The sequence below is a fragment of the Parasteatoda tepidariorum genome, chromosome 10 (genome assembly GCF_982258835.1).
Source record: "Parasteatoda tepidariorum strain Cologne lab strain chromosome 10, Ptep-v5.0, whole genome shotgun sequence".
Lineage (NCBI taxonomy): Eukaryota > Metazoa > Arthropoda > Arachnida > Araneae > Theridiidae > Parasteatoda > Parasteatoda tepidariorum.
In genome coordinates this window covers 50,408,045-50,427,539 of record NC_141764.1, presented here as the reverse complement: position 1 = coordinate 50,427,539, position 19,495 = coordinate 50,408,045, and the positions used below count along the sequence as shown (strand labels likewise).

The window sequence follows — 19,495 nt, the reverse complement described above, 5'->3', positions numbered from 1 at the left end:
AAAAAAATCTTTAAATATTATCGTTTTTCTTTAGGTTTCTTCTTCGTAATTTCTTAATTGATTTTCTACAGATTCCAACTTACAATCCTTCATTTCCTCCGTCATATATCATCTAATAAAAAGATTTTTCAACAATAAGGATTGTTGAAAAAATGTCAGCACTATATATGATATAGACTTTGCATGCATTGGACTAAATGATATTTATATTTTAAATTATCAAGTTTATTTTTAGATATACTTCGAATTTGTGATGTCACTGCTTTAATATTGAGCCAGTTCTAAATAAATCAAAAATTTCTAAGAAAATATAAATAATTCGCAAACTGTTCTATTTTATATTAGCGATGGATATTTTCCTAAAAATATAGTATCCATACTTGTTTGGAATATAAGAGTATTTTTAAAAAAATATTTCGCCCATATATTTATAGGAAACTAATTTTAAATAAATTTCAAAGCAGACAAAAAATTTATAAAAAGTTCACGAACTGTTTACTCTTATATGATATAGAATGTAAAATTTCTTAAAGCAATTTTAACATGTATGGGTGTTTAAGGAAAATTTAACTCCCATACTGAACTGAAACCAGCCTTATAGGAGTTCAGTTTTGAAAAAAACTTTTGAATAGTTGACAAACTGTCCACGTTTTTGCTATGGAATTTGCATATTTTTGGAACGAAAAAAATTTTTTTTTAATTTTTTGGAATATTTTTAAAAGCGTATGGATATTATCTGAAAATATGACACCCACAATTTATAATGGAACCGAGTTTCATATTAAAATATTCGACGTTAGAAAAATTAATAAAATTCAATAATTGAATTGGATTTCAATGATGATTGAATTGGATTCCACGTTATAAAAATTGATAATCAAAAAAAAAAAAAAGTTAAGTTCGCTAACTGTCTGTAGCTTGTTAGCGTTAAATATGACATGGGCTTTTTGCATGGTTTCAACTAAATAAGAATTGTTTTAAATTTTTCATCAAATGTTTTGGATATCAATTGCCATTATCAGAAAATATGAGGTCCATTTGACAAAAACAAAAGAAGTGTGAATTGAATTCCATGGTTAGGTTAGTATTACATATATTTGAAATGAACTTGTTTCATGAGCATGTTTTGGACAATACAAGATTTTTTAAACATTTTTATACATATTTCTAGGTTTAAAAAGGCATTTTTTTAAAATATGAAACCGTATTTTAATATAACACCAGTTTTAAATGTTTTCAACCATGCAAACTTAAGGAAAAGTTCCTAAGATATCCTGCCTTGTGTTAGGGCTGTGTATATTATTTGAAATTTTTGTCTTTTGGAGATTATACTAAAATTTTTCTACATTTATTTCTTGATTTATAAGGGTAATCAGGCAATTTTAAAAAATAAGGTGGCAATATTTTAATATAAGTCTTAAATATTGTGTATCTATGTGTTGCATTCTGTATTACATATACATTCTATTGTCATATCCAAATTTCAGCTTTTCGCGTTATGTATTTAAGTTATAAACACTATCATATATTAAAGTATTAATTTATTATATTCTGTTGATTAATTTGAATGCAATTTTTTCCTGATATTTATGACTTTATTTCTTAAATTTTAAAATTTATTAATTTGATTTCATTTTTATGTTGTTAAAAAATTAGTAAAAACTAGTGCTTTATTACATTCTAAGTATTATTTATGCAAAATGCTGATTATTTATAGGGAAATGTATCTTACCAATTTCTTTTTTATATTCTGTTCACATGATTAATATGGCATGTCTTTCAGGGGACCTTAAATATTCATTTTCAAAATACCTTTTTTTAAACGAATATTATTTTTTTACTCTATCTCAATGCAATGGGGTTAGTGTGATCAAAAACATTAAAAAAAAGAAAAATAAAGATATTTAAAAATGTATACTTTCAAAATAGTAATGAGCTTTTCAAGATTAGGATATAAGTCAAAATTTTATTAAAAGAAAGAATGCAAGATGCGTTTCAAAGTAAATTTTGACAGCAATTCTTTAAAAAAAAATCTTCGTAGTAGCTTCCCTTTTTTCTATACATCATATCGAAATGACAGAAAGTTTCGCTTCACTTTAAATTTTAGTGCAACTGAAATAATGTTATAATCGTCACTTTAAATGTCGTTAAAATGTAATCATTTATACACTTACTTTTTTAACTGTTTTTTTTTTTTGAAAATATGCCTGAAATACCGAAAATAATAAAATGCGAAACAATAAGAGCACGTGCAAGAGTTCAGATTTTTTTTTAAAGTCTAAGTCATTTCATTTTTCTATATTGTTTTAAGCTTTATCTCTGTTCGTGTTTGCAATTTGTCTTTATTCTACAAGTTCACTTACAGTACTTAGTACATTCAATGAAATTTTACTTTTCTTACTCAAAATCAGGTTTTTTAGGTATAAAAAGATACTCATAAATTATAAAATAGGTTTATTTATACAAATTTACAATATTTAAATACAAGTAAAATAACAGTATTGTCCATTGCACATTTCTTACAAAGGTGGTCATTTTTTTTGTTGATAAAATGTCTTTTATTCTGCATCTATTTAATTTTTTTTTTATTTCTTCTTTCAATTAAGGAATATATCCTCCTTTTTTGCACCTAAAAGAAAAACAACAATCTTTCAATCATACAAATGTTTAATGTCTCTTAGTCTTATCATTTTCTATTCTTAGAAGACGACTAACTGTAAAAACAAAAATATCTCTCTTCAAATTTTATGACATGCAAAATATGACCACGTAATGTACACGGCTGATGCTCAAAATTAAAATAATTTCAGATTTCGTTGATTATTTCCGTAACTACTAGAAGAATTTAAATGAAATTAAGATTGTAATAATACAAAAAAATAATAATAAATCCACGCGGTTATAATACAAGCGCATGATTGTGCGTAGAATTCATCTAAGTCAAAAGGTATAAAAGAGTTGCTATAGAATCGAGGAAAAATGTATAAATATGAAATTGGTTCTATCCTAACCTATTTACAGGCCGGGATAGCCTGGTTGGTAGGGTGCTGGGCATATGTCCGAGAGTTCTTGGGTTCGAACCCCGCCGTGACTGATGCACGCTAAATCTGTCGAGTCGTAAAAGTCCTCCATGTTCCCATAACAAATCAATACCTCTGGGGGATTCTGATCCAGGAGTTTCCTTGTCTTCTGGATTATATCAAAAAGCAGGCTTGCCCGTGTGACAAGTGGCATTAGAACCAACCAGCCAACTTATTTTCAATCGCATATATAATGAATATACTTATTCGGGATTTCATGCATGAAACAAGGCAATTTAGGAATTATTGTTACAATAAGTAGATTACATATAGAGAGAACATATAGATTAGTAGATTACAATAAGAGCGAAGTAGATTTTCGGCCCTGAATGTTTTCTGCAAAGAGATTGCGCGTTGTACTTGCTTACCCCAGAGCATGCTTAACATGTTCCATTGGGTATCAGCTCGTCAAAAAATCTTTTAATTTGACGCAGCAGACCTGTCAACTACTACGTTTTCTGCAAAATATTTTATAGAATGGTAGACATTTAAAAACTAATGTTCTGAGAATTCGGGGAATTTTGCTAACGTTTTAAATGCCTCACTACGAAAGAGCTGGAACAAAGTGGCTTTGCATATGAACTTTTAAATCATTTGTGTATAGTGGTGTGGAAAATAAATTTTAATTAATAATAAATAATACATTAAAACATAAACATAGGTACCACCAGAATGAAACATGAGCGGACATGAAGCGTGGACAGTTGGCAGCCTTGGCGCAGTATGTCTTTTTTGGTCCATGTGCCATTGAACCTTACATTCAATTCAATTCAATTAAAGCTGGTCAGTCCTTTTTTTCAGATACTTTTAGTTTCCAAAAATTCATCAACAAGATAAACTAACTCTAAGTGGCCGCAAGTAGTCACCCGTTAAAACTAAATAAGGTCCACTAAAAAGACAAATATTTGGCTTCAAGATCTCATCAGCACTGGAAGTCCAGCCACAGCGCCTCTTTCAAAGACATGGAGGAATCGCCATGCAATATGATGCCTACCCATGCAATGGTCAAGGAATTAATCATTATATTGATTTCTTGGATGGTCACTTCGTGATCATTCTCCAACGTTAGAGATGACGATTTAGCATGGCATGACATGAATCCTGGAGATGACATTAAATAATAATTTTGAGATGTGGGATTCCAATACTGTGATCATTCATAGATTCTACAAAAACTTCATAGATTCTACAAACATCAACATTCCTACTTCTTTTCGCTTGTTGTTTTTTCTGAAAGATTATTGAATAAAATATCTCCAAAAAACTCCAGATTTTGGTCAATCTTTTTATATTTAGGAACAGTTCCAGCTCTCAAACAATCAATTGGTCAAATGACTCTTTACCTGTGATCCTTCTTGCTGTAAGAATTTTGACGACTTTATTAAAAACTTGATAATAATGTACTGTAATTATTATTATTTTTTAATTCTACTTTTCATGTTTTTAAACAATAGATTTTTTATACATGTTAAATTCATGAGTTGCTATTTTATGTTGTTACTGCTACTAATTCTCTAAAGTCTGGTGAAGTCAGATCAAGTTCAAAAGACCATTGACTCGAAAAAATTCAATGAAAAGTGGGGAATTTGAATAAATTTCCCCGAGATCCAAATATTTCGGTATGTATTTGGTAGAAGCTTCTTGATCGATGCTGATATCGAATATTTTCCCACCCTCTTTGAAAGAGAGGCTTTTAAGATGACCACAGGCAAGCCGTGAGAGTGCAGTCTGAGAGCTGCTATCTTATTAATATAACTGATAATGTGTAATATACAACGTCACACCTATGATAACCCATTAAAATTTAAACTCACCCAAAAATTTTATTTGGGTAAAACTTACTTCTTATTCTTCATCAGGAAGAAGCTTAAACAAAAGCTCCTTCCATTCACCGTTTGTCATCTTTTTTAGTTCCTGGATAAGTTGAATAGCTCTTTCACCAGGAGGAATAGATTTCTCTTTCATTTCATTCCATACTGTCTCTAACTGCAAAAAAAAAGATCTAAACTTACTTATTACTTATTAATTACTAATTACTTATTAAAGAAGAAAAACTTAACAATCTTCTTACATGGTACAGGTATTGACCACCAATAGTTGTGCGTGTTACGAAGCCATCTTTAACCATCTCCAAGATTTCATTCAGCCTAGTCCTCAAATTCCTTGCGAACTGGTCCCTAAAAATGAGACATTTTTACTTAAAATCAGCAACACTATTTTGAATGTATAATTATCCCAGTTCTCGTTAACGTGCCTAAGAAGTTTGCAGTTCAGAAAGGTTCAAGTACAACTTTTTTTTTAAATGCATGCATAGTTTTGAAATTTTGCACTGTTGTACAGGGTTAGCCTAAATGATTCATTGAGTAGCAGGAAAAACTGTTCTTATTGATTCAATGTACTTTGTACGTTAGTACTCAGCATATAAGTACGTGAGATAGATTAGAAAAATCACATTCACCGAGTTACTAGTTTATACTATGAATGTTTAATGTATGCTCTCTTATTTATACTGTACAGATACCAACAGTAATTCAGTTCAGTCTATAGCTCAGCTCAATGCTTTTTCAGTTCAGCTCAATATCATGTTTCCATTTGTGACCGTCATAGAAGCAATGATGTGATCTTGCATTTGGTATTCTTGGCATTTGGCATTTGCATTTGGTATTCTTGCATTCTTGGCATTTGGAGTACATCCTTCTCATTACTCAATAAGCAGATCCAAAAGATGGTAAGGTATACTGTGTTCTACTCATGAATATATCAAAACAACGTGAATTAAGTGTAATAATAAAGAAAAAAAATTTCTAGGTGCCATTATTTGTGTTTTATTCATACTTTCATTAACGTACAGCAGAAATGGTATGAGATTATATGTCCTGGAGAGAATGCATGACGCAGGGAAAAAAAACTCCGGACTAGCGTATTCTATCTTGTGACTCGGAATCGTTGAATCTCAATTGCCCACGCTTTTGCCTGTTTAGAAAGGCGTGTACAATTCTGATTTATTTGTGCTCAGCAGAGCAAGGCATGGTCAATTGTAATTTAATAATCCGGAACCAAGTGAAGTCCAGTGAGGAATACAGCATATACACTTAATAAGAAAGTACATATATATATATATATATATATATATATATATATATATATATATATATATCAATTTGTTGTTGCAAACACCAAGTTGTGTGGTGAATAAAGAAAATATATATATTTTCCAACTTTAAGTAAAGTTAAGACCAATATTAATTTAAATGTAACTTATCACTTATTTAGTTTTAAAGCTTTGCGATGTAGTAAAAACGTGTAACTTTTTTAAAGCCCTTCGAAGGCATGTTGATACAATTGGAATTAGGGCAAAAGGTCAACTAATCTTCCATACATCATTTTTTTTCCAAAAATTTAATCTATTTTTTTATTTTTTGTAAAACTGAAAATTTTGGCATCAAGTTCAAAATTTTTTTATTTTATTTTTCTAAAATCTTACCATACCTTAATTAATCCTATGTATTTTTGCTAGAAAGATTTCACCATTTGCTATAATTTTTAATCTAAATCAAAGTTTCTCTTTTTTCAATTTTAAAGCAAAATTTTCGATTTTTTTTCTCAAATATAAATGAAAACTGTTCTAATACAAAATGTATGATATATCTGTTTTTTTTTTTTAAATATTACATGACAAAAAATATTCAGAATTATTTGTTCCTCTTTTTTTAAATTTTTCCTTATAAGATCGTCTTTAACAACCATTTATAAAATATTCTTACATTAATGTAGGTATTTCTGTAAGAATTTCGTTATTTACTTACTCTTCTGATACACTGGAGGATTTCCGGCCAATTCTATCCAAGATTCGTCGCCAAACACCATTGGCATTTTCCTTCAGTTTCTCAATCATTTCTTTAAGCTTTCCACCAAGGGGAATTTTATTTTGCCTCATTTCTTCACGGATTTGTCTCAACTGAAAAGTAAATTTATCATTTTTTTAATATTTTTCAAAAATAAAAATTTTATTCATTTGCAAGAAAAAATATAGTATTCTTAAACATCTTGAATGGTTTTAAAAGTATTTATACTGTCTGTAAGGTTCTTACTATAGCGTATCCAAAATGTTGTATTCTGTGATTTTACGTGTATATCAAAATACAATGCATGGAATACACTTTCAAAAAACTCGGTTATAATTTGAACCATAATAACGATCCTTTTTATCATGCAAAACAAGCTGATAAATTGAACTGTGCTTCGGTTTATGTTAAACCGTAATATTCTGTAGTAAAATAGTTTGGTAACTATGTTATTTGCTTAATTTACCTGCTTCTATGAGATTAATGTGTAACATCTCTCAAATATGATACTTTATTATAACTGCAACAAATGTGCATGATACTAGGGTTCATTATGAATCAATATTTTTAGAAGAGTACCCTTTATTCTATTTCATCACCGGTATTAAAAATCTAATACATATCGAATTTCCATTTATCAATATACAACTCCGAAACCTTATAACATTAAAACTGACTAACAAGGGAGACTAGGGAAGTGTGACTCGGCAATTTTGAAATAAATTAGTGGGATGTATGCCTTATGAGGAATAATTTTAGGGGGCAACATTCGTTTCGGCTCATAGAAGGTCCTATGAGAGATAAAAATTAATTCAGTATATCGAAAAATCGGTATTTTATTACTTCAATCCAGACTATTAATTATTGTAATTATCTCATACTCCTATTAATTTTGTGGTACTTTCACGTACTATATAATGCATATTGATTGTCAAAATAGATTTCGAAAATTTTATATATCTGTAGTTTTTCAGAAAAACCTGTTAGGTTAATTTTTAAAAAAAATTGGCATCAAATTTTTTTAAATGTTTTTCTTCAAAACATTTTCCGAATTAATTGGAGTATGCAATTGCAAATTAATTAATTAATTAATAATTAATTAATTTGCTACTTAATTTATTAATTAGCTAATTAATTAATTAACCAATTAATTGCAAATATGAAATAATTACAATAATTAATAGCCTGCATTGAAGTAATAAAATACCGATTTTTCTATATATTGAATTATTTTTTATCTCTCATAGGACCTTCTATGGGCCGAAACCAATGTTACCCCCTAAAATAATTCCTCATAAGGCATACATTCCACTAGTTTATTTCAAAATTGCTGAGTCACACTTCCCTAGTCTCCCTTGTAAGATGAAAGTTGAACTCCTGGATCAAACACTAAGAGACGAATATTCTCCTTAGTTAAGAAATTCTTGATGAAACTAATTCTCATTAGTGTTACATTGTGAGAAAGAAGGAAATCTCCAATTTCTTAGCCCAGTTTCTAACACATGATCTACCTACTACTACTAGGAATATTTTATTCATTGTTTTCCCTAGCAGGTCTAAGAAAGTTTGAACATTTTGAAAACAGATTTACTAAAGCTTAAAGTTAATAGTTGAAACAAGGTAATTGTAGTTGGTGCTTACTGGGAGCAGTATACGAATTGAAAAGTCATCATTGAGATTCGAAAAATTCAGAAGTAAGCTGTCTGCTAACAAATCTAGTTTCCTAATAAATCAATAACTTTTTGATTAAACTAACTGGCATTAGTGTTACAATGAAAGAAAAACACAAATCTCCAATTTCTTAGTCTAACGTGAAGAAGATTCTTACCCATGATCTACCTACCACTTGTGTAGATATTTTATACTTCATTTTTTGCAACTCTGAGGAAACTTAAATGTTTTGAAAGAAGGTTTAAGAAAACTTTAAGTTAATAGTGGAAACAAGGTAACTCTAGTCGGCCTAGTAGTACACGACGTAGTCACCATTAACAATCACCAAATCCAGAAGAACGTTGTCTTTCCCATGAGCAATCTCGCACATCTCATTCAACTGCATTTGCTATTAAATCAAGTTTGCTTGTCTTTGTTTCATAAATGTCTATAACTGAATAATTCATTGAAAAATTCATATACTTTATGGAATAAAAAAAGTAAATAAATAGAGATGTATTTAGAAATTTTATCGAGCTACAAAAAGTGAGAACTTTTTAAAGACTTACAGAAAATTGTGTAGAATCTCTTAAAGATTGGTATAATTTTTCAACAGTTATACTGAAACATTTAAAGTTCTATTAATAGAAATTTTTAATATTACCTTTGAAATAAATCCTTTTCCTGGAAATTTTCGATCCCTGAATGATTCTTTGAGTTTTGTCAATAATTCCTCTAATCTTTCTCTCAGATTTTCAGCACCAGTTCTGAAAAATATTCACGTATTCACTTATTATTCTAATGTGCTTCAGCTACTATTTTAGATATTTTTTCCTATAGGCACGATAAAAACAACTCATTTTATGCAATATAAAAAAAAAATTCTAAACGAAGCAATAAATTTTTCTTTATCAACATTTTTCCAAAGAAATATAAATCAATCACAGTTATATCTAAAAAATAGAACTACCGAATTTTTTTTTCTTATATATTTATGAAACCTTGCAGATTATGAGGTTCCCTTCATAGAAAGTTTGACTTAATGTGTTATTAATATGCAATGAATTAATATTTCACTATATATTTATTTATCCTTAATATAAAGACTGATTTAACTTAAAAACATTATTTTGAATATTAAGAACTTATTTAAAAAAATATGAGAAAATTTAAATTTAGGTAATTTTTTGCATTCTTTACAAAATGGAATAGAACTTATATATCATGGGTCGAAATAATCATTTTTGAAGTTTTACGAAACGTTTGTTTAGACATATTCTTAGATTTTAAGGGCAGACTATTTGCAAACAGGAAATTCCAATCAAACCAGTTTTAGAGGTAGGGAATTAAAACTATTTTTTCAACAAAAAAATATAGGTGTTACAATTTATATCAAAAACATTTGATTAGATGAAAAGAACTTACCCTCTAGCTTCGACAGAACTTTTGTCGAGTTTAATGTTGTCCAAAATTCTTTTCCAGATGCCAGTTGCCTTCTCCTTCATTTCTTCGAGGAGTTCCTTCACTTTGTCACCGAAAGGAATAGATTTCTTTCTCATTTCTTGGTAAATTTCTTTTAGCTGCAATCATTCAATTATTTTTACATCTTTAAAGGAAGTAAATAATTACACAAATTATGTTGAGTTATAAAATCGACATGCAATTTGAAGGACAATAACAAATGATGTAAAAATAGATTCATGAAAAGACTGAATGAGCTGTTCGATAAAGCTCTAAAAAAGAAATGTCAGAGATGAGTTCTGCAAGCTGATTTTAGTAAATTATAATTGTTACTAATAAAATAAATTATATTTGATTGGTTGGTTGGTTGATTGATTGATTGATTTATTGATTGAGCTAGTCAGTGATTATTTTATTCATTAATTGCATATTTGTTTCAAAATATGTCCTAGGGTTCAAAATGCCCGAAAAATGCTTCAGGCATTCATTTTGTGATTATTTTTTTTAATGTGATTGTGTACTTTTTCCTATTTTTCTCTTTATGAAATGTTTTTTTTTTTGCTTTTTGATCATTTTTTTAAAACATTCTTGGATATATGTTTACATTTCAAGATATTTTTGTTGTTGGATCATTTTCATAGGAAAGTTTTCAAGCATGTTGTGTTATTGTAACTCTCAATATCTTTATCAACTTTGTTTTTATTATACCTTGGCCACCACATTTCCTCCGAGTGTCTTTCGATTCGCAATAGCATCTTTAATTTTTTCCAAAATTTCTTCGAATCTCTCTCTCAGATTTCTGGCGTAGTCCTCATCTCTGGAAAGAAAGTTTTAAAATATTACTGACCCATTTTCTTATTTTCTTATTTACAGGGCACATGAAATGTTTAAGAATTCATAGATTCTTCTTTAATTATCTCTTCACCATCAACATTGTATTACATCGGACTAAACTTCAATAGAGGAACAGCAACAAACACAGTTATGTAGTGAATTATTTCATAGAAACAACGAATAAAATACTATTAAACATTTACAAGATAGAAAGACAGGGTGCTATAACACATATTATACTACTTGCTAATACAAAGTTGGTATAGAAAATAGCAACAATAAGGAATGCCAATAGCAGAATGATGTTTATGGAACACATCTATTATAGGACACAAAAGCAATTGAGTAAATTTTCCAGAAATTAGGACGGATTAATTCTGAGAAATCGTTGCACAAAGTTACTACCTCTGGCAGAAATAGCACCAGAGTTTACAGAAATTGCACGCCCAATTGATCTGAAAAGTCAAGTCTTAAGAAAATGTACTATCTAGTAGTGGTCTTTGGAACGTTCTTTTTCTTCTCTCGAAAAAATTTCGATTAAATTATTAAGCCACTTCCTTATTTTTATTAGCAATTCCTTGTTTACAAAACTATGCCCAAACTGATGTCCACTATTGCCTGCTAACATCTCGACTCATGAAATCGCATGTACAACGAGAATAGCATGCGATATCAACATCAAATCTCTGTAACCCTTTAATACAGAATTATTTTTACTACACATATTTTCCATACTTTTTCATTATTTTGTATTAATTTAGACTAATATAAGGGCAAAATATTATAATTAGTATTTTAATAATTTACGGTTATGAAATATAGAAAAAATTCCAAAAATTCAATTTTTGTTTAAGTCTCATCAGTTAAGTTTTTCATTTAATGACGCCTCTACTTACTTAACTGTTGTTCTTATTTCTTTTAACCGCGCAGATTAGGCGGCGTTGTCTCTATGCTTATTTATTTCATTTGTGTCTTGCAGACGTGAATTTTAACTATTGGATTTTTGTTATTTTAAGTACCTAACATAAGTTTCTTTCTTACTTTCCTTCCGTATTTGTCATGTTTTTATTCTACTGTATATGCTTCTGTATCTTAATTGTATTTTAAATTGTATTCTACTTTGTTTTTTTTGTATTTTATGCATTCTTTTCCTGGACTATGGCAAAACTTTTGGGGTACAGAGAAAGCAATTATTTGACTTTTCTATCTTGGCTTTCTCGATAGAAAAAGTTTTGCATTTATGACACCGAAGCTGGTACCTCCTGACGACGTCAGCTATGGCTGTCATATTTTTTCAAATTTTTCTTCATTGTCTTATATATATATATATATATATATATATATATATATATATATATATATATATATATATATATATATATATATATATATATATATATATATATATATATATATATACATGTATACATCAATACGTAGTGTTTTTAACCAGAATGAATTATTTAGACTAAACCTGTATTACATTTTCTCCGTACATTTTCTCCGAGGTCTTATAAGTCCAAGTTGTGTGGTGAATAAAGAAAATATGTATATTTTCCAACTTTAAGTAAAGTTAAGACCAATATTAATTTAAATGTAACTTATCACTTCTTTAGTTTTAAAGCTTTGCAATGTACTAAAAACGTGTAACTTTTTTAAACTGATTCTTAAAGCCTTTTGAAAGAATGTTGATACAGTTGGAATTAGGGCAAAAGGCCAACTAATCTTCTATACATCATTTTGTTTTAAAAATTTAATCGATTTTTTTTTTTAATTTTTGGTGAAACTGAAAATTTTGGCTTCAAGTTCAACATTTTTTTATTTTATTTTTCTAAAATCTTACCTTACCTTAATCATTCTTATGTATTTTTGCTAGAAGGATTTCACCATTTGCTATAATTTTTAATCTAAATCAAAGTTTCTTTTTTTCAATTTTAAAGTAAAATTTTGGATTTTTTTCACGAATTTCAATTAAAACTGTTCTAATACAAAATGTATGATATTTTTTTTAAAAAAGCATTAAATGACTTAAAAAATAATCAGAACTATTTGTTCCTCTTTTTTTTTAAATTTTCCTTATAAGATTGTCTTTAACAACCATTTATAAAATATACCTACATTAATGTAGGTATTTCTGTTAGAATTTCGTTATTTACTTACTCTTCTGATCTACTGGGAGAATTATTCCGGCCAATTCTATCCAAAATTCGTCGCCAAACACCATTGGCATTTTCTTTCAGTTTCTCAATCATTTCCTTAAGCTTTCCACCAAGGGGAACTTTATTTTGCCTCATTTCTTCACGGATTTCTCTCAACTAAGAAGTAAATTTATCATTTTTTTTCAATATTTTTTAAAAATAAAAATTATATTTATTTGTAAGAAAAAATATAGTATTCTTAAACATCATGAATGGTTTTAAAAGTGTTTATACTGTCTGTAAGGTTCTTACTATAGCGTGCAAAATGAGGTATTCTGTGATATTTACGAGTATAGTCCGTTCACCAGGAGTTGGTACTTGACTCCACCTCCTCAGACGAAGAGTTCATTTCAGCGAAGGAGTTATAGGAGAAACGTCTCCACTCATGAAATTGAGTCAACCCTTAATGCGCTCCAAACTCAAACAGTGAATTTTTTTCAGTCACTTACTTCGCTTTATCATCTGATATTATACCTCTCATTACTCTAGCTAATTAAATATATTGCAGCAAAATGTCTCAAAAAGGACACAAACTATTCACTCAAAGGAGCGAAATATCATCAAATTTACGAAATATTTAATGCTAAAAAAATGCTCATAAAGATTGCGAAATAAATATTTTTGTCATACGATCGCCAAATAGCAACCTTGTTCAAGATTGTTCACATCCTTCTCCCAAAAATAGCGAAATAGTATCGTCGTATATCATGTGATGAAGGCGGAACCAAGTGCCAACTCCTGGTGAACGAACTATATATCAAAATACAGTGTATGGAATACACTTTCAAAACACTTGGTTATAATTTGAACCATAATAACTATCATTTTTCTCGTTCAAAACAAGATGATAAATTGAACTGTGCTTCGGTTTATGTTAAACTATAACATTCTGTAATAAAACAGTTCGGTAACTATGTTATTTGCTTAACTGAAATGCTTCTTTGTGCTTAATGTGTATCATCTCTCAAATATGATACTTTATTATAATTGCAACAAATGTGCATGATACTAGGGTTCATTATGAATCAATATTTTTAGAAGAGTGCCTTTCATTTTGTTTCATCACCTGTATTAAAAATCTAATACATATCTAATTTCCATCTATCAATGTACAACTCCGTAACCTCATAACATTAAAACCAACTAAGATGAAAGTTGAACTCCTGGATCAATCACTAAGATACGAATATTCGCCTTAGCTGAGAAATTCTTGATGAAACTAATTCTCATTTATGTTACATTGTGAGAAAATAAACGAACCTCCAATTTCTTAGTTCAATTTCTAAATTATTATCTACCTACCACTACTGGGAATATTTTATACATTGTTTTCCCTAGCAGGTCTAAGAAAGCTTAAGCATTTTTAAAAAAGATTTACTAAAGCTTAAAGTTAATAGTTGAAACAAGGCAATTGAAGTTGGTGCTTGCTGCGAGCAGTATGCGAATTGAAAAGTCATCATTGAGATTCTCCAAATTCAGGAGCAAGCTGTCTGCCCCCTGAGCTATCTCGCTCAACTGCATTTACTATTAAATAAAGTTTTCTCTTAAATCAATGACTTTTTGATGAAACTAACCGTCACTTGTGTTACAATGAAAGAAGAACATGAATTCCCAATTTCTTAGCACAACGTGAAGAAGATCTAATCCATGATCCGCCTACCACTAGTGGATATATTTTATGCTTCGTTTTCCTTAGCAGCTCTAAGGAAGCTAAAATGTTTTGAAAGAAGGTTTAAGAAAGCTTTTAGTTAAATGTGGAAACAGGGTAACTCTAGTCGGCCTAGTAGTACCAACACCTCCTAGATAGGAGCAGGCCTCAGCACGGATTACCATAAATATCCTTTAGTAGTCCAAACATAATGACATATTTCGTATTTTCAACCACTGCGCAGCTTAGTACCCCTAACGAAATGACATCTTTCTTATTTTTCATCTACTGCGCAGTTAACTTCGCCACATCGGACTACTAAATTGATCCGTGCTGAGGCCTTCCTTCTTCTAGGAGGTGTTGGTTGGACATGGAGGTGGAGGACACGAGTTGAAGTCATCATTGACATTCACCAAGTCCAGAAGCACGCTGTCTTCTCCATGAGCTAACTCGTACATATCGTTCAACTGCATTTGCTATTAAATCAAGCTTGCTTGTTTTTGTTTCATAAACGTCCACCGGAGAATGATTCATTGAGAACTTCATATATTTTATAGAGTAGAAAAAAGAGGTAAATAAATAAAGGTGTCTTGAAATTTTGAAGTGAGAGCTTTATAGAGACTTGCAGAAAAAATTGTGTAAAAATCTCTTAAAGATTGATATAATTTTTCAACAGTTACATTATAACATTCAAAGTGCTATTAATAAAAGTTTTTAATATTACCTTTGAAATAAATCCTTTTCCTGGCAGTTTTCGATCCCTGAATGATTCTTTGAGTTTTGTCAATAATTCCTCTAATCTTTCTCTCAGATTTTCAGCACCAGTTCTGAAAAATATTCACGTATATAGTTTTAGCAACTATTTAAAATATTTTTTCCTATTAGCGATAAAAACAACTAATTTTATGCAAAATAAAAAGAAAAAAATTCAAAACGAAGCTATAATTTTACCATTATCAACATTTTTCCAAAGAAATATCAATCAATCACTACTGTTTACACATAGTTATATCTAAAAAATAGAACTACCGAAATTTTTTTTTTCTTATATATCTATGAAACCTTGCAGATTATGAGATTCCCTTCATCAAAAATCTGGCCTAATGTGTTATTAATCTGTGATGAATTAAAATTCCATTGTATATTTATTTACCCTTAATATTAAGACTGATTTAACTTGAAAACATTATTTTGAATATTAAGAACTTATTTTAAAAAATACGAGAAAATTTAATTTCGGATAATTTCTTCTCTGTTTTTCCAAAATGGAATAGAACTCTTATATTATGGGTCGAAATAATCATATTTGAAGTTTTACGAAACGTTTGTTCAGGTATATTCTTAGATTTTAGAGGCAGAGTATTTGCAAACAAAAAATCCCAATAGAACCAGTTTTAGAGGTAAGGAAGTAAAAACTATTTTTTCCAAAAAAAAATAGGTGTTACAAGTTATATCAAAAACATTTGATTAGATGAAAAGAACTTACCCTCTAGCTTCGACAGAACTTTTATCGAGTTTAATGTTGTCCAAAATTCTTTTCCAGATGCCAGTTGCCTTCTCCTTCATTTCTTCGAGGAGTTCCTTCACTTTATCACCGAAAGGAATAGATTTCTTTCTCATTTCTTGGTAAATTTCTTTTAACTGGAATCATTCAATTATTTTTACATCTTTAAAGGAAGTAAATAATTACACAATTTATGTTGAATAATAAACTGGACACACAATTTGAAGGACAATAATAAATGATGTAAGAATAAATTCATGAAAAGACTAAATGAGCTACTCGATAAAACTCTAAAAAGAGATGTCAGAGAAGAGTTCGGCAAGCTGATTTTAGTAAATTATAATTGTTACTAATAAAGTAAATTATGATTGATTGATTGATCGATCAATCGATTGATTGAGAGTGATTGTTTTATTCATTTATTGCATATTTGATTTTTCAAAATATGTCCTAATGCTCAAAATGCCCTAAAAATGTATCAGGACATTCGTTTTGTGATTTTTTTTTAATGTGATTGGGTATTTTTTCCTATTTTTCTCTTCATGGAATGTTTTTTATTAATTTTTGAACATTTCTTTTAACATTCTTGGATATATGTTTACATTTCAAGATATTTTTGGTGTTGGATCATTTTTATATGAAAGTTTTCAAATATGTGTTTGCTTTTTATATTGTCACTCTCGATATCTTCATCAACTTTGTTTTTCTTATATGTTTCATTTATTTCAGTTTAACATTAACTTCAAACTTTTATAAATGAAAAAGTAGGTGTTATTTCCCCCATATACACACATTCATAGTCAGTATAAGCTCCCTTTGGTAGATCTTTGGTCTCTAACACGAGGAAATTTTCCATGAAGTCATCTCCTGCTGGCTTTTCCAAATCATTGCTCATTTATCGACCCACTGAAGGGATGAAAGGCTGAGTCAACCTTGCCTGTCCCGAGGATCGAACCAGGGACCCGTGGCACGGCAGCGTGAGGCGCTACCACTCAGCCACCGGGCGTCGTTAATCAGCAAGGTTAACTAATTAAGATATTTTAACGAATGCTCAAAAATCATTTTAATTGAATCCATGTCATATGATAAACACCGAATTATTTCAATAGCCTTTCGATAATTTTGAAAACACATTTATCAATTTTAAATTTTGAAACACGCAACATTTATTATTGTGACACTCATTTCTCGCACTAAACCAGAAAGGCATTGCTAATATTTTTGAAATACAGACAAGAGGAATCATACCTTGGCCACCACATTTCCTCCGAGAGTCTTACGATTCGCAATAGCATCTTTAATTTTTTCCAAGATTTCTTCGAATCTCTCTCTCAGGTTTCTGGCGTAGTCCTCATCTCTGGAAAGAAAGTTTTACAATATTACTGACCCATTTTCTTATTTTTTTTTAATTACAGGTCACATGAAATGTTTAATAATTCATAGATGCTTCCTTAATTATCTTTTCACCATCACCATTGTATTACATCTGACTAAACTGCAATAGAGGAACAGAAACAAACACATTTATGTGGTGAATTATTGTATAGAAACAACGAATAAAATACAATTAAGCATATACAAGATAGAACGACAGGGTATCTCCTTTTGCCTTAAAGATAAAATCTTCCATGCACGGCTCACTTCCAAATAATTTTTAAGATTTACAATTATTTAGATCTAAGGAAAACAGTTATTCATCATTTAAATTATAGATGAATTTTTGTACGTGAATGAAAAGAAATTCAAACTACTTTTTGTGGATTTATATTTTAGTGCAAATATAATTCCAATAATATTAACTATTAAACTGCTATTTTTTGCAATTAATTGCTTTTTATATTAAGCATCAAAAGAAAATGTGTAAAAAGGACACCAATTTTTACTTACTCGGCAGCGAATGGTTCACTTCCTGGTGTAATTTTATCTATGATTTTTTTCCAATAATCTTTTGCTTTATCTTTCAATTTATTCAGAAGTTCTTTAGCGTGATCACTGATGTCAACTTTCATGTCTTTAAGTTTCTGGGCGATTTCTTTAAGCTAAACATGTAAAATTTATTATATTCCTTTGTAGCAATTTTAAAGCACAAAATACAAAACAAAGTTTTAAAACTAAAACATAAGTTTAATGAAAAATTTTGGCACAGCTTGAAATTTCTTTCTTATAACTATACAAACTGCAGTCTGAAACTCAAAATAGGCATTCAAATATGAAGAACACTTAAATTAAAGAGAAAGAAACTCTTACGGAAAGAGAATTGCAATGCTTACAACAAAAAACGAAATAAGATGAACAGAAAATTATATTAAATGAATTAAAAAAAACCTAATGCAAAATAAAATACACCGAAGAGCTATTACATTATGACCACCCTGCTAATAACATGTAGGACCACCTTTAGCCCTCATAACTGCTAGCACCCGCCGTGGCATTGATTCCACAAGGTGCTGATAGGTAGTCTGAGGTATTTGGTACCAAGCGCTCGCCAACTGATCCTGCAATTCCCTCACATTGCGAAGGGGTAGCGTGGTAGCACCGAATTTCGTTTTCCAAGTAGGACCACAAATGCTCTATTGGATTAAGGTCAGGTGAATTTGGGGGCCAAGACATGACTTGAAAGTCACTGGAATGTTCCTCGAACCAATCCATGATGATTCGACCCTTTTGACATGATGGATTATCCTGTTGGTAAACACCATCCCCCCGCAGGAAAAGCTGTTGCCATGAATGGGTGAGCCTGGTCTGCAACTATGCTCAAGTAGCTTACAGACGCCAGGGATTGTTCTATGAGGATTATGGGTCCTAATGTGCGCCATGAAAACATTGTTCCTGGGCGAGAAACCATGAAAACCTGGGTGAGACCATTATTATAGATGGAGGGTGGTCATAATGTAATGGCTCTTCTGTGTACTTTAGCAAGTGAAAAAAATAATATAACGGGAGAAAATTTCTAATATTTCCATAACAAATGTTGGCTTTATTTTCGTTTACTTTTCACTAATTTTTTGGGGTCCAGAAATAATCTAATTTTTATGGACGTGTGTTCAAGGAATGGTAAAGCTCAGTTAGCGTAGACCAGGGGTTCCCAACCTTTTTGTACCTAAGAGCAAATACCAGAATATCGGTCGAATGGCGGGCACCATTTATTTTTTAAAGATAAATTTATAGTTGATAGACGTAGGTAATAATACACACTACATATAATGCTCAAAAAATTTTATTTTAAAAATTAATTTAACTTAGGAATTTAATTAGTATTAATATTCTTGTGTAAA

The 19,495-nt window shown here is 29.8% G+C and overlaps 1 protein-coding gene across 4 annotated transcripts in view; it reads right to left on the bottom strand.

Moving 5' to 3' along the window:
• Positions 1–2,437: 2,437 nt before the first annotated feature.
• LOC147802770 (uncharacterized) overlaps positions 2,438–19,495 on the bottom strand; it is a 43,462-nt gene continuing 26,404 nt past the window's right edge. The window contains exons 11-22 of one of the 4 annotated variants that reach the window (XM_087153214.1): positions 18,108–18,259; positions 17,469–17,577; positions 16,203–16,357; positions 15,441–15,543; positions 13,031–13,185; positions 10,745–10,853; positions 10,001–10,155; positions 9,240–9,342; positions 6,887–7,038; positions 5,152–5,257; positions 4,923–5,066; positions 2,438–2,629 (exon numbers count right to left, since the gene is read on the bottom strand). In XM_087153214.1, the coding sequence (XP_087009340.1) occupies positions 4,926–5,066; positions 5,152–5,257; positions 6,887–7,038; positions 9,240–9,342; positions 10,001–10,155; positions 10,745–10,853; positions 13,031–13,185; positions 15,441–15,543; positions 16,203–16,357; positions 17,469–17,577; positions 18,108–18,259 (1,440 nt within the window). In that variant the 3' untranslated portion in view covers positions 2,438–2,629; positions 4,923–4,925. The remainder of the gene's footprint in view (positions 2,630–4,922; positions 5,067–5,151; positions 5,258–6,886; positions 7,039–9,239; positions 9,343–10,000; positions 10,156–10,744; positions 10,854–13,030; positions 13,186–15,440; positions 15,544–16,202; positions 16,358–17,468; positions 17,578–18,107; positions 18,260–19,495) is intronic. The other 3 variants (XM_087153215.1, XM_087153216.1, XM_087153217.1) reach the window with 3 other exon arrangements.